Below are 16,300 nucleotides of genomic sequence, written 5' to 3'. Positions count from 1 at the left end.
CTGGGATAGGCCTGAAACCAGGACTGCTGCTCTCTTTCTCGGACCTAAGGAACCCACGGGTTGCGGCACGCTTCCCCGTCCGGGGGGTGGGGGTTCGCTTTCTTTATCGCACCCGCGTTTACAGTGTCTAGTACCAGCCCGTGACAGCCTGGGAGCAGGGGTCTGCATTCACATGGCACAGGAGGGGTTCGCCAATCCCCATCACTTACCATGTATGCTGTCTGCCCTGCTGGCCATGCCCCGCCCCCCCCCCCGTCTGCACTCACACCCCGCCGCCCCCTCCCCATCTTAATGAAGTGCTGATTTTGTGAGGCGGGGGCTCGGAGGGGAATCCCCGTCTCTCGTTGTGAGGCTGCGTGTGTGGTGTATCCCTGATCGCCATGCCTCTGACCCCCCCCCCACCCTTCAAACCGTGCCTGCCCACCCCATGTTCTATGTAATGGCCGTGTGCCTGAGGAGGGGGGTCTTGGCACCGTGAGTTCAAGGGGACCCCCCCGTGAGTTCAAGGGGACCCCCGTCATCTGGCGTCTGATTCTACGATTGTGTGAATGGTGTGTTATTATCACCGCCCGCTCCCCTCCCACCTTCCCCGCTGCCCCCCCCACCCCCCCCCCCCTCAGTACCAGTGGGAAAGGTAGACACATCTACCCCCCCCCCCCCCCCATCCCTGGAAGAAATGCAAGGAGGGAACCTTTAAGAGAGCGCCCCCCCCCCCACCAAGCACGCCTCGCAAGCCGCCCTGCGCGCCCATTCGCTCCCTCCCCATCACACACGCACGCACTCCCTCCGCGCGCCCGCACGCACGCACGCCTCCCGCATCCGAATGCGCTCCTGGGCCTGAGCCGCTGGCAGGAGGACGAGGAAGGGCGCAGGATGGGGAACACTCCTTCTCAAGGCATGTCACGCTCACTATGTGCACGCATTCTGAAGTAGCAGGTATCGTTTGATTCGTGTGTTGTTCTCCGCGCCGGTGCCCGCTGCGGCTGCCAGTGCTTGGGGTGGCAGGCTGGGGCTCCTCGCCCGCTGCCTTGGCGATGCGCTGGGGCAGCTCCCCGAAGGGACCCGTATCCAGGGAGCCCCGGGGCCGGCGTGCACCACCTGCGCGCCGGTCCTGCCTCCTTTGCCTGGCAGCGGAGGTGGCTGGATTGTGGGTCTGTGCTTTGGGCTGCCACGGCACCTTTGCCTATTTTGTGCTCGCTTGACTCTGCTGTGCATTGCTATCCGGTTTGAAAACAGAGCATCAAACACAGCCCCTCCCCCATGCCCCGGTGTGTGCATGGGTGCCCGGCAGTGGCTTGCAGGGTGCACGCTCGCTCTCTAGGTGTTGGTACAGGAAGCTGTTGACATCGTGTCTCATATTCTGCTTGCCAGCCTGTCATCACAACTGGCGTCCTGCACCTGCACCCGTCTCTGTCCCCCTGCTGCGCCGTGCATTCGCCCGTCTCCTCATAGATATGTGTACGGTCCGCCCATGCATGATCAATATCCGGGTAATGTCCTGTCATTCAACGTATAACATGTATGTGAGCACACGTGCTCCTCTGGATGGAGGTTGCTATCACTAGTGCTAGAAATAGGAGTGTGGTTTGGAGAGCTGCGCTTCTGGGCCCTCGCCCTTCCTCTTATGTTGCAGACAGAGATTGCACCCCCCTCCCCCCTCCACCTTCCAGGGCGCCTCCGAGCTGGTACCTGGCGGGCACAGGTGCGTTCCGGCAGCTAGCGGCAGCCTGTACGCCATGATGACGGGTTGACTGTATCACCCGTTTGCCAGGCGAAAGCACACTCCAGGAGCATAGAACAGTCGCACGCCACCTCGTCACAGCACTGGAAGTAGATGCGTGTGTGTGTGTGCGTGTGTGTGTGCGCGCCTGCGTGTTTGTCAGGCAATGTTGTGCTGCCCAGACTGTACTGATAATGATGACTGGTGTACCCTATGACGGGAGCTTTCTGCTGCTCTGGGGAGGTTTTGGACTACAACTCCCATGATCCCTCCACATTGACTATGAAGGCTAGGACTGGTGGGATTTGTAGTCCAATATATCTGGAGAGCCAAAGGTTGCAGACTCCTGCGACCTATAAGAACTCGTTGTTTTCGTGCGGACTGTTGTCCTTGGCTGTGCCTACTGTAGCCCGTCACTAGGTTTAGTGTTTGTGGGGTGCAGTCCACAGGCTCCCTTGCCCTGTTGTCTCACCTGGCATATCGTGGGCTTGCACTGGGCCACTGCATCACAAGCCTCGAAGCAAACATTCAAGAAATCTCACCAGTAGAATAAGGGTTTAATGTTGCCACACTGGCTCCAGTGTGACTCTGGGTGCAGGATGCCAGGGCACAGCACACATTGCCTGAAGTCTTTGCTTAGGTTTGGGTTCTAGTGGTGGGCATTAGGGATATCAATGCACTACAAGGCCAGGGGCAGCAGAAGTGACGCCCCATACCTGGAAGTGTGATCACATGCCCTTTGACCCCAATGTAACCATAGCAATGTCATAGCGATGCAATGTCACGTGACTTTTGGCCACGACAACATCCCAGCAAGTTATATCAGAAATGTAAAAATAAAACTGTGCCAGGGATGCGCTCTTGCAGGGGAGCTGCCTCACGTGGCCAGATGCTAATACAGCCATAGTATGCCAAGTGCAGTCTCAGATCCCAGTTAGTGCCATCTTATGCCATGTTAAGCCTCGCCCTCAGCAAGGTACGACCTCATATGCCAAAGGACTGTTCAAGTGCAGCCTAAATGGCTCAATCTTTCCAGAGCAAGCATGACAGGCCAGATCTACTCCCCATATAGAAGGTATCGGCCCAGGAGCTGCCATCATTCCAGATCAAGCATGACGGCCAGGTCTACTCCCCGTATAGAAGGTATAGGCCCAGGAGCTGCCATCATTCCAGATCAAGCATGACAGGCCAGGTCTACTCCCCGTATAGAAGGTTTCGGCCCAGGAGCTGCCATCATTCCAGATCAAGCATGACGGACCATCATTCCAGATCAAGCATGACAGGCCAGGTCTACCCCCCATATAGAAGGTATAGGCCCAGGATCTGCCATCATTCCAGATCAAGCATGACAGACCATCATTCCAGATCAAGCATGACAGGCCAGGTCTACTCCCCGTATAGAAGGTATAGGCCCAGGAGCCGCCATCATTCCAGATCAAGCATGACAGGCCAGGTCTACTCCCCGTATAGAAGGTATAGGCCCAGGTGCTGCCATCATTCCAGATCAAGCATGACAGGCCAGGTCTACTCCCCGTATAGAAGGTAAAGGCCCAGGATCTGCCATCATTCCAGATCAAGCATGACAGGCCAGGTCTACCCCCCGTATAGAAGGTATAGGCCCAGGATCTGCCATCATTCCAGATCAAGCATGACAGGCCAGGTCTACCCCCCCGTATAGAAGGTATAGGCCCAGGAGCCGCCATCATTCCAGATCAAGCATGACAGACCATCATTCCAGATCAAGCATGACAGACCATCATTCCAGATCAAGCATGACAGGCCAGGTCTACTCCCCGTATAGAAGGTTTCGGCCCAGGAGCTGCCATCATTCCAGATCAAGCATGACGGACCATCATTCCAGATCAAGCATGACAGGCCAGGTCTACCCCCCATATAGAAGGTATAGGCCCAGGATCTGCCATCATTCCAGATCAAGCATGACAGACCATCATTCCAGATCAAGCATGACAGGCCAGGTCTACTCCCCGTATAGAAGGTATAGGCCCAGGAGCCGCCATCTTTCCAGATCAAGCATGACAGGCCAGGTCTACTCCCCGTATAGAAGGTATAGGCCCAGGTGCTGCCATCATTCCAGATCAAGCATGACAGGCCAGGTCTACTCCCCGTATAGAAGGTATAGGCCCAGGATCTGACATCATTCCAGATCAAGCATGACAGGCCAGGTCTACCCCCGTATAAAAGGTATAGGCCCAGGATCTGCCATCATTCCAGATCAAGCATGACAGGCCAGGTCTACCCCCGTATAGAAGGTATAGGCCCAGGAGCCGCCATCATTCCAGATCAAGCATGACAGACCATCATTCCAGATCAAGCATGACAGACCATCATTCCAGATCAAGCATGACAGGCCAGGTCTACCCCCCGTATAGAAGGTATAGGCCCAGGTGCTGCCATCATTCCAGATCAAGCATGACAGACCAGGTCTACTCCCCGTATAGAAGGTATAGGCCCAGGAGCCGCCATCATTCCAGATCAAGCATGACAGACCAGGTCTACTCCCCGTATAGAAGGTATAGGCCCAGGATCTGCCACCATTCCAGATCAAGCATGACAGACCATCATTCCAGATCAAGCATGACAGGCCAGGTCTACTCCCCGTATAGAAGGTATAGGCCCAGGAGCCTCTATCATTCCAGAATAAGTATGACAGGCCAGGTCTACTCCCCATATAGAAGGTATAGGCCCAGGAGCCGCCATCATTCCAGATCAAGCATGACAGACCAGGTCTACTCCCCATATAGAAGGTATAGGCCCAGGAGCCGCCATCATTCCAGATCAAGCATGACAGACCAGGTCTACTCCTCATATAGAAGGTATAGGCCCAGGAGCTGCCATCATTCCAGATCAAGCATGGCAGGCCAGGTCTACTCCCCATATAGAAGGTATAGGCCCAGGAGCCGCTATCATTCCAGAATAAGCATGACAGGCCAGGTCTACTCCCCATATAGAAGGTATAAACCCAGGAGCTGCCATCATTCCAGATCAAGCATGACAGGCCAGGTCTACTCCCCATATAGACGGTATAGGCCCAGGAGCCGCCACCATTCCAGATCAAACATGGCAGGCCAGGTCTACTCCCCATATAGAAGGTATAGGCCCAGGAGCCGCCACCATTCCAGATCAAACATGGCAGGCCAGGTCTACTCCCCATATAGAAGGTATAGGCCCAGGAGCTGCCATCATTCCAGATCAAGCATGACAGGCCAGGTCTACTCCCCATATAGAAGGTATAGGCCCAGGAGCTGCCATCATTCCAGATCAACCATGACAGGCCAGGTCTACTCCCCATATAGAAGGTATAGGCCCGGGAGCCACCATCATTCCAGTTCAAGCATGACAGGCCAGGTCTACTCCCTGTATAGAAGGTATCGGCCCAGGAGCTGCCATCATTCCAGATCAAGCATGACAGACCATCATTCCAGATCAAGCATGACAGGCCAGGTCTACCCCCCATATAGAAGGTATAGGCCCAGGTGCTGCCATCATTCCCGATCAAGCATGACAGGCCAGGTCTACTCCCCGTATAGAAGGTATAGGCCCAGGTGCTGCCATCATTCCCGATCAAGCATGGCAGGCCAGGTCTACTCCCCATATTGGCCCAGGTGCTGCCATCACACACCAATTCTAGTATTATTTACCCATACAAAGCCTTGTGCCACAACCACCAAACCCCAACAGCAGTGGCACATTTGGAGAAACCCATTTCATAGCCAAGAATGTCAAAATGGGCGTGGGGTGTGGAGGCGGGGTCTACAGTTATTATTATGATGGTATTTATTGAGCATGGACCTGCTTCGAGAAGCAACGTAGCGCTTTACAGAGATGCAACAGTACAGATTCATAACGGAGCGCTCTACAGAGGTATCCAACAATACAGAAACACAACGTAGTGCTTTAAAGAGGTATCCAACAATACAGATTCATAATGTAGCGCTTTACACAGGTATCCAACAATACAGATGCATAACAGAGTGCTTTGCAGAGGTATACAACAATACAGATGCATAACGGAGCGCTTTACAGAAGTATACAACAATACAGATGCATAACAGAGCGCTATACAACAACACAGATACACAACCTAGCGCTTTACAGAGGTAAACAACAATACAGATACACAACATAGCACTTTACAAAGATGTACAGCAATACAGATTCACAACATAGCGCTTTACAAAGGTATACAACAATACAGATACATAACAGAGCGTTTTACAGAGGTATATGTTAATGTTAAAGGATATTTGCACCGTGCACTATCACCACCAGAGTGGTCCCCTGGCGCTCTGGCGGCTCTGAAAAAGGGAGAGGGGGGTGGGTTAGTGGGAATAAGCTGGAAAAGTGCAAGAGAGCAGTGATGTGCTGTTGGCAGCCTCAGCCCAGTGGGTCTGTTGGCTGGGCTTGGGGTGTTTTACGGTTGGTAGTCGTTGTGTGCTATTGTGCAAGTCTATGTGTGGTTTGTTTGTTGTTGAAGTGTAGTGAAGTTTGTGCAGAATGCTGTGTTTTAAGCTTGTGGTTGTGTTTGGTTAGAGTTTGAGAGGTGTATGGAGAGGGATGAAATTGTTAGTGGATTAGTTAGTTGGCATTGCTGTCCTTGCAATTATGTCTAGGTGTGATGCTTGCTATCATTCACCATTCCATCCGAGCGTGGCACTTGCTAACCTTCAACATTCCGTCCAGATGTGAGACAGGCCAGTGATCAGTACTCCATCCAAGTGTGCCATCCATCATCATTCACAGTTTAATTTAAGTGAGGTGCATGCTAACATTCACACTTTTGTCCAGATGTGATGCAAGCCAAAGTTAAGAATTCCATCTAAGTGTGGCACATGCTAACATTCATAATTCTGTCTAGCATTGATAATCCTATCTAGATATGAGGCAAGCTAAAGTTAAGAATTCCATCTAAGTGTGGCGCATGCTAACATTCACATCTCTATGTGGATGCGACGCAGGCAAAAGTTAAGAATTCCATCTAAGTGTGGCGCATGCTAACATTCATAATTCTGTCTAGCATTGATAATCCTGTCTAGATATGAGGCAAGCTAAAGTTAAGAATTCCATCTAAGTGTGGCGCATGCTAACATTCACATCTCTATGTGGATGCGACGCAGGCAAAAGTTAAGAATTCCATCGAAGTGTGGCGCATGCTAACATTCACATCTCTATGTGGATGCGACGCAGGCAAAAGTTAAGAATTCCAACTAAGTGTGGCACATGCTAACATTCATAATTCTGTCTAGCATTGATAATCCTGTCTAGATGTGAGGCAAGCTAAAGTTAAGAATTCCATCGAAGTGTGGCGCATGCTAACATTCACATCTATATGTGGATGTGACGCAGGCAAAAGTTAAGAATTCCAACTAAGTGTGGCACATGCTAACATTCATAACTCTGTCTAGCATTGATAATCCTGTCTAGATGTGAGGCAAGCTAAAGTTAAGAATTCCATCGAAGTGTGGCGCATGCTAACATTCACATCTCTATGTGGATGCGACGCAGGCAAAAGTTAAGAATTCCATCGAAGTGTGGCGCATGCTAACATTCACATCTCTATGTGGATGCGACGCAGGCAAAAGTTAAGAATTCCATCTAAGTGTGGCGCATGCTAACATTCACATCTCTATGTGGATGCGACGCAGGCAAAAGTTAAGAATTCCAACTAAGTGTGGCACATGCTAACATTCATAATTCTGTCTAGCATTGATAATCCTGTCTAGATGTGACGCAAGCTAAAGTTAAGAATTCCATCTAAGAGTGGCGCATGCTAACATTCACATCTCTATGTGGATGCGACGCAGGCAAAAGTTAAGAATTCCAACTAAGTGTGGCACATGCTAACATTCATAATTCTGTCTAGCATTCATAATCCTGTCTAGATGTGAGGCAAGCTAAAGTTAAGAATTCCATCTAAGTGTGGCGCATGCTAACATTCACATCTATATGTGGAAGTGACGCAGGCAAAAGTTAAGAATTCCAACTAAGTGTGGTATACAGCAATACAGATACACAACATAGCACTTTACAGAGATGTACAGCAATAAAGATACACAAAATAGCACTTTACAGAGGTATACAACAATACAGATACATGACAGAGCGCTTTACAGAAGTATACAACAATACAAATACACAACAGAGCGCTTTACAAAGGTATACAACAGAACAGATGCATAATGGAGCGCTTTACAGGGGTGTACAACAGTACAGATGCATAACGTAGCGCTCAACAGAGGTAACAACAGAACAAATATACAGAGGGGCACAGAGGAGGGGTACCACTGTGCAGGGTGACGGTAGGAGAGGGGCGGATGGTGTCAGGTGGCACAGGGGGTGCCGTGATGGGGTGATAGTTGAGGCACTCAGATTTCTAGTGGTATATATAGGGTGTGACAATTATGCATTTTTGGGTCAGTGGTTTACATTTCTTTCTAGTGTAGATCAGACTGAACACATTCTAAGCGATCTGATTTGAGGTAAAGTGGCTTGCTCAGGATTACACTATTTGCTGATGCCGGTATTTGAGCCAGGTTGCACTGTTTTCACACTCTCCACTTTCGCCAGTAGGCCGTATTTTCTCCCTTCCAATCTTAGATTTTACACCAACATACAATAATGCCTACGTAGTAGTTTGTCCAGAGCAGACACAGCTGTCCGTGTTTTATAAATCAGATTTGCAAAGCACTAAACCGTGTACTACATTAACCAGACAGTATAAAATAAACATGGAAACTGGGTATAACAAGTAACATTCATTCTCTTATTTTCCCCATACTGCGCTTGCTAACAGCAGTTTTTCATGTTGTAACCTTTTGAATAACAGACGTTAAAGTTTTCCAAAATAATTGTACTCAATGTACCAACAAAGGACAAAGGAAAGGCCAAGCCAGCCCTGTTGGAATACAGACCTGTGACACGCTGTATGATAAATACAGTTACCTGCAGCAAGCACTGAACTCACTGGAACCATAGCCATCCACTGTCACACCCGCAGCAAGCACTGAACTCACTGAGCCATCTCCATCCACTGCTGCACCCGCAGCAAGCACTGAACTCACTGAGCCATCGCCATCCACTGCCGCACCCGCAGCAAGCACTGAACTCACTGGAACCATCGCCATCCACTGTCGCACCCGCAGCAGGCACTGAACTCACTGAGCCATCTCCATCCATTGCCGCACCCGCAGCAAGCACGGAACTCACTGAGCCATTGCCATCCACTGCCGCACCCGCAGCAAGCACTGAACTCACTGGAACCATCGCCATCCACTGTCGCACCCGCAGCAGGCACTGAACTCACTGAGCCATCTCCATCCATTGCCGCACCCACAGCAAGCACTGAACTCACTGAGCCATCTCCATCCACTGCCGCACCCGCAGCAAGCACTGAACTCACTGAGCCATCGCCATCCACTGCCGCACCCGCAGCAAGCACTGAACTCACTGGAACCATCGCCATCCGCAGCAAGCACTGAACTCACTGAGCCATCGCCATCCACTGCCGCACCCGCAGCAAGCACTGAACTCACTGAGCCATCGCCATCCGCTGCCGCACCCACTGCAAGCACTGAACTCACTGAGCCATCTCCATCCACTGCCACACCCACAGCAAGCACTGAACTCACTGAGCCATCGCCATCCACTGCCGCACCCGCAGCAAGCATTGAACTCACTGAGCCATCGCCATCCACTGTCGCACCCGCAGCAAGCACTGAACTCACTGAGCCATCGCCATCCACTGCCGCACCCGCAGCAAGCACTGAACTCACTGAGCCATCGCAATCCACTGCCGCACCCGCAGCAAGCACTGAACTCACTGAGCCATCTCCATCCGCTGCCGCAACCGCAGCAAGCACTGAACTCACTGAGCCATGTCCATCCGCTGCCGCACCCACAGCAAGCACTGAACTCACTGAGCCATCGCCATCCACTGTCACACCCGCAGCAAGCACTGAACTCACTGAGCCATCGCCATCCACTGACACACCCGGCACCCAGCCCCCAGAAACACGAAACTGTACAGTTTTAAACTTCAACCTTTGGCTCGCCAGATGTCTGGGACTACAACTCCCATCAGCCCTTGTCATAATAAATGGTGAGGGATCATGGGAGTCGTAGCACAAAAAAGACCCTTGTGACACTGTGGAAATATTTATATGCAGCTCTCACTCCAGCATGAGTTCTTTGTTTTCGTGACTCAACATTTTGAAAAAAGGGCCACAGTCACTGAGTGTCAAAGCACAAGCGATTTATTTCAGGCCAGTGAGTGTAAGACAAAAAAATCGCGTTCAGCTGAAATAATCCCCCTTTGGGACTTTTGTGAATGGGCCCGTGGTCAGTGATACTCCATGTGTAACTAGGGATGGCTGAGGAAGTGCCAGGGATTGCAGTTGCTATTCTTTGCGACCCCTAATGGCGGTGCCAGATGTGCACCCTGTACACCTAATAGTCCCTATGCAGATCCCCACCTCCCTGCTGCTGTGAGTAGCTTGCATAGCAACTGCAGATCCCCACCTCCCTGCTTCCGCGAGTAGCTTGCATAAGCGGCTGCAGATCCGCACCTACCTGTGTAGCTTGCATAAGCGGCTGCAGATCCCCACCTCCCTGCTGCCGTGAGTAGCTTGCATAAGCTGCTGCAGGTCCCCACCTCCTTGCTGCCGTGAGTAGCTTGCATAAGCTGCTGCAGATCCCCACCTCCCTGCTGCCGTGAGTAGCTTGCATAATCTGCTGCAGATCCCCACCTCCCTGACTAGCTTGTATAAGCTGCTGCAGATCCCCACCTCCCTGCTGCCATGAGTAGCTTGCATAAGCTGCTCTAGATACCCACCTCCCTGCTGCCGTGAGTAGCTTGCATAAGATGCTGCACATCCCCACTTCCCTGCTGCTGTGAGTAGCTTGCATAGACGGCTACATATCCCCACCTCCCTGCTGCCGTGAGTAGCTTGCATAAGCTGCTGCAGATCCCCACCTCCTTGCTGCCGTGAGTAGCTTGCATAAGCGGCTGCAGATCCCCACCTCCCTGCTGCCATGAGTAGCTTGCATAAGCTGCTCTAGATCCCCACCTCCCTGCTGCCGTGAGTAGCTTGCATAAGATGCTGCACATCCCCACTTCCCTGCTGCCGTGAGTAGCTTGCATAAGCGGCTGCAGATCCCCACCTCCCTGCTGCCATGAGTAGCTTGCATAAGCTGCTCTAGATCCCCACCTCCCTGCTGCCGTGAGTAGCTTGCATAAGCTGCTGCACATCCCCACTTCCCTGCTGCCGTGAGTAGCTTGCATAAGCTGCTGCAGATCCCCACCTCCCCGCTGCCGTGATTAGCTTGCATAAGCTGTTGCAGATCCCCACTTCCCTGCTGCCATGAGTAGCTTGCATAATCTGCTGCAGATCCCCAACTCCCTGACTAGCTTGCATACGCTACTGCAGATCCCCACCTCCCTGCTGCCGTGAATAGCTTGGATAAGCTGCTACAGATCCCCACTTCCCTGCTGCCGTGAGTAGCTTGCATAAACTGCTGCATATCCCCACTTCCCTGCTGCCGTGAGTAGCTTGCATAAGCTGCTGCAGATCCCCACCTCCCTGCTGCTGTGATTAGCTTGGATAAGCTGCTACAGATCCCCACTTCCCTGCTGCCGTGAGTAGCTTGCATAAACTGCTGCATATCCCCACTTCCCTGCTGCTGTGATTAGCTTGCATAAGCTGCTGCAGATCCCCACCTCCCTGAGTAGCTTGCATAAGCTTCTGCAGATCTCCACCTCCCTGAGTAGCTTGCATAAGCTGCAGCAGATCCCCATCTCCCTGCTGCTGTGAATAGCTTGCATAAACTGCAGCAGATCCTCACCTCCCTGCTGCCGCGAATAGCTTGCATACGCTTCTGCAGATCCCCACCTCCCTGAGTAGCTTGCATAAGCTGCTGCAGATCCCCACCTCCCTGCTGCCGTGATTAGCTTGCATAAGCTGCTGCAGATCCCCACCTCCCTGCTGCCGTTAGTAGCTTGCATAAGCTTCTGCAGATCCCCACCTCCCTGAGTAGCTTGCATAAACTGCTGCTGATCCCCACTTCCCTGCTGCCGTGAGTAGCTTGCATACGCTGCTGCAGATCCCCACCTCCCTGAGTAGCTTGCATAAGCTGCTGCAGATCCCCACCTCCCTGCTGCTGTGAGTAGCTTGCATAAGCTGCTGCAGATCCCCACCTCCCTGAGTAGCTTGCATAAGCTGCTGCAGATCCTCACCTCCCTGCTGCCGTGAGTAGCTTGCATAAGCTGCTGCAAATCCCCACCTCCCGGCTGCCGTGAGTAGCTTGCATAAGCTGCTGCAGATTCCCACTTCCCTGCTTCCGTGAGTAGCTTGCATAAACTGCTGCAGATCCCCACCTCCCTGCTGTCGTGATTAGCTTTCCTAAGCTGCTGCAGATCTCCATCTCCCTGAGTAACTTGCATAAGATGGTGCAGATCCACACCTCCCTGCTGCCATGAGTAGCTTGCATAAGCTACTCTAGATCCCCACCTACCTGCTGGCGTGAGTAGCTTGCATACGCTGCTGCAGATCCCCACCTCCCTGAGTAGCTTACACAAGCTGCTGCAGATCCCCACCTCCCTGAGTAGCTTGCATAAGCTGCTGCAGATCCCCACCTCCCTGCTGCCTTGAGTAGCTTGCATAGGCTGCTGCAGATCCCCACCTCCCTGAGTAGCTTGCATAAGCTGCTGCAGATCCCCACCTCCCTGAGTAGCTTGCATAAGCGGCTGCAGATCCTCACCTCCCTGCTGCCATGAGTAGCTTGCATAAGCTGCTGCAGATCCCCACCTCCCTGCTGCCGTGAGTAACTTGCATAAACTGCTGCAGATTCCCACTTCCCTGCTTCCGTGAGTAGCTTGCATAAGCTACTGCAGATCCCCACCTCCCTGCTGCCGTGATTAGCTTGCCTAAGCTGCTGCAGATCCCCATCTCCCTGAGTAGCTTGCATAAGCTGGTGCAGATCCCCACCTCCCTGCTGCCGTGAGTAGCTTGCATAAGCGGCTGCAGATCCTCACCTCCCTGCTGCCGTGAGTAGCTTGCATAAGCTGCTGCAGATCCCCACCTCCCTGCTGCCGTGAGTAGCTTGCATAAGCTGCTGCAGATTCCCACTTCCCTGCTTCCGTGAGTAGCTTGCATAAACTGCTGCAGATCTCCACCTCCCTGCTTCCGTGATTAGCTTGCCTAAGCTGCTGCAGATCCCCACCTCCCTGCTGCCGTGATTAGCTTGCCTAAGCTGCTGCAGATCCCCATCTCCCTCAGTAGCCTGCATAAACTGGTGCAGATCCCCACCTCCCTGCTGCCATGAGTAGCTTGCATAAGCTGCTCTAGATCCCCACCTACCTGCTGGCGTGAGTAGCTTGCATACACTGCTGCAGATCCCCACCTCCCTGAGTAGCTTGCACAAGCTTCTGCAGATCCCCACCTCCCTGAGTAGCTTGCATAAGCTGTTGCAGATCCCCACCTCCCTGCTGCCTTGAGTAGCTTGCATAAGCTGCTGCAGATTCCCACTTCCCTGCTTCCGTGAGTAGGTTGCATAAGCTGCTGCAGATCCCCACCTCCCTGCTGCCGTGATTAGCTTGCCTAAGCTTCTGCAGATTCCCACTTCCCTGCTTCCGTGAGTAGCTTGCATAAGCTGCTGCAGATCCCCACCTCCCTGAGTAGCTTGCATAAGCTGCTGCAGATCCACACCTCCCTGAGTAGCTTGCACAAGCTTCTGCAGATCCCCACCTCCCTGAGTAGCTTGCATAAGCTGTTGCAGATCCCCACCTCCCTGCTTCCGTGAGTAGCTTGCATAAGCTGCTGCAGATCCCCACCTCCCTGCTGCCGTGATTAGCTTGCATAAGCTGCTGCAGATCCCCACCTCCTTGCTCCTGTGAGTAGCTTGCATAAGCTGCTGCAGATCCCCAACTCCCTGCTGCCGTGAGTAGCTTGCATAAGCTGCTGCAGATCCCCAACTCCCTGCTGCCGTGAGTAGCTTGCATGAGCTGCTGCAGATTCCCACTTCCCTGCTTCCGTGAGTAGCTTGCATAAACTTCTGCAGATCCCCACCTCCCTGCTGTCGTGATTAGCTTTCCTAAGCTGCTGCAGATCTCCATCTCCCTGAGTAGCTTGCATAAGATGGTGCAGATCCCCACCTCCCTGCTGCCATGAGTAGCTTGCATAAGCTACTCTAGATCCCCACCTACCTGCTGACGTGAGTAGCTTGCATACGCTGCTGCAGATCCCCACCTCCCTGAGTAGCTTGCATAAGCTGCTGCAGATCCCCACCTCCCTGAGTAGCTTGCATAAGCTGTTGCAGATCCCCACCTCCCTGCTGCCTTGAGTAGCTTGCATAAGCTGCTGCAGATTCCCACTTCCCTGCTTCCGTGATTAGCTTGCCTAAGCTGCTGCAGATCCCCATCTCCCTGAGTAGCTTGCATAAGCTGCTGCAGATCCCCACCTCCCTGAGTAGCTTGCATAAGCTGCTGCAGATCCACACCTCCCTGAGTAGCTTGCACAAGCTTCTGCAGATCCCCACCTCCCTGAGTAGCTTGCATAAGCTGTTGCAGATCCCCACCTCCCTGCTTCCGTGAGTAGCTTGCATAAGCTGCTGCAGATCCCCACCTCCTTGCTGCTGTGAGTAGCTTGCATAAGCTGCTGCAGATCCCCAACTCCCTGCTGCCGTGAGTAGCTTGCATAAGCTGCTGCAGATCCCCAACTCCCTGCTGCCGTGAGTAGCTTGCATGAGCTGCTGCAGATTCCCACTTCCCTGCTTCCGTGAGTAGCTTGCATAAACTGCTGCAGATCCCCACCTCCCTGCTGTCGTGATTAGCTTTCCTAAGCTGCTGCAGATCTCCATCTCCCTGAGTAGCTTGCATAAGATGGTGCAGATCCCCACCTCCCTGCTGCCATGAGTAGCTTGCATAAGCTACTCTAGATCCCCACCTACCTGCTGGCGTGAGTAGCTTGCATACGCTGCTGCAGTTCCCCACCTCCCTGAGTAGCTTGCATAAGCTGCTGCAGATCCCCACCTCCCTGCTGCCTTGAGTAGCTTGCATAAGCTGCTGCAGATCCCCACCTCCCTGCTGCCTTGAGTAGCTTGCATAGGCTGCTGCAGATCCCCACCTCCTTGCTGCTGTGAGTAGCTTGCATAAGCTGCTGCAGATCCCCAACTCCCTGCTGCCGTGAGTAGCTTGCATAGGCTGCTGCAGATCCCCACCTCCTTGCTGCTGTGAGTAGCTTGCATAAGCTGCTGCAGATCCCCAACTCCCTGCTGCCGTGAGTAGCTTGCATAAGCTGGTGCAGATCCCCACCTCCCTGCTGCCATGAGTAGCTTGCATAAGCTGCTCTAGATCCCCACCTACCTGCTGCCGTGAGTAGCTTGCATAAGCTGCTGCAGATCCCCAACTCCCTGCTGCCGTGAGTAGCTTGCATAAGCTGCTGCAGATCCCCACTGTGGCAAGCTGAATGCTTCCTTTAATCTTCATCCTGTTTAGACCAGTAGGTGGCCTGTATGGCCTGTGGAGATGTAGTGCCCCCCCAAATGGGATTCTCTCCCAGCTCCTTCATACCCCAGCACACACAACTCTGAAGTGAAACAGGCCATATACAGCACACCCAAACTTACCATTTCATAGGGGTGCCTAACACTCAGGCTCGACTCTATTGAGGGTGTATAGCGGGGCCTAGGGTACTTCTCGAATTCACTCATCAATAGTGCCCCTAGCCCCCTCTAACCCATTAGCGCCCAACCCCATCTCTTCTTATGCAAAGCCACGTGCAACTGTGCCACCAGAATGGCAGAGGGCACCTATTCAAGACCACTTTACAATATATCACCTCAGACTGGCACGTGTATGGAATTTCAGAACATATCAAGGATCTTAGCAGGTTATAAAAAAATGGTATATCATAGAATTGTGACACAGAAACATATGAACCAATTTTACAGATAATAAGTGATGCCAGAATAGAAAAGTTGGAACTCCTCCTAAAAAATAATAATCTGAACTAGATGCATTGTCTGGAATAGACTTGCAGCTGCTGACCCCTGCACGCCCCCTTCCCCTGCACACCCCTGCAACCACGGTGCCAGGTCAGATCTTCCCCTGCCCGTCCCTGCAACCACAGTGCCTGGTCAGATCTTCCCCTGTACGCCCCTGCTCGCCCCTGCAACCACAGTGCCAGGTCAGATCTTCCCCTGCCCGTCCCTGCAACCACAGTGCCTGGTCAGATCTTCCCCTGCACGCCCCTGCTCACCCCTGCAACCATAGTGCCTGGTCAGACCTTCCCCTGCACGCCCCTGCTCGCCCCTGCAACCACAGTGCCTGGTCAGATCTTCCCCTGCATGCCCCTGAAACCACAGTGCCTGATCAGATCTTCCCCCGCACGCCCCTGCAACCACAGTGCCTGATCAGATCTTTCCCTGCACGCCCCTGCAGCCGCAGTGCCTGGCCAGATCTTCCCCTGCCCGTCCCTGCAACCACAGTGCCTAGTCAGATCTTCCCCTGCACGCCCCTGCAACCACAGTGCCTGGTCAGATCTTCCCATGCACGCCCCTGCAACCACA

General features: G+C 52.8%; 1 protein-coding gene across 12 annotated transcripts in view; it reads left to right on the top strand.

Moving 5' to 3' along the window:
* The first annotated feature begins 792 nt into the window (after positions 1-792).
* SRCIN1 (SRC kinase signaling inhibitor 1) overlaps positions 793-16,300 on the top strand; it is a 1,709,922-nt gene continuing 1,694,414 nt past the window's right edge. For all 12 annotated transcript variants that reach the window (XM_069634673.1, XM_069634672.1, XM_069634685.1 and 9 more), the window contains exon 1: positions 793-895. In XM_069634673.1, the coding sequence (XP_069490774.1) occupies positions 874-895 (22 nt within the window). In that variant the 5' untranslated portion in view covers positions 793-873. The remainder of the gene's footprint in view (positions 896-16,300) is intronic.

The sequence above is a fragment of the Ambystoma mexicanum genome, chromosome 13 (genome assembly GCF_040938575.1).
Source record: "Ambystoma mexicanum isolate Mex_15411 chromosome 13, UKY_AmexF1_1, whole genome shotgun sequence".
NCBI lineage: Eukaryota > Metazoa > Chordata > Amphibia > Caudata > Ambystomatidae > Ambystoma > Ambystoma mexicanum.
Note: the sequence above shows the minus strand (reverse complement) of the source record. Positions and strands in the feature narration are given on the sequence as shown.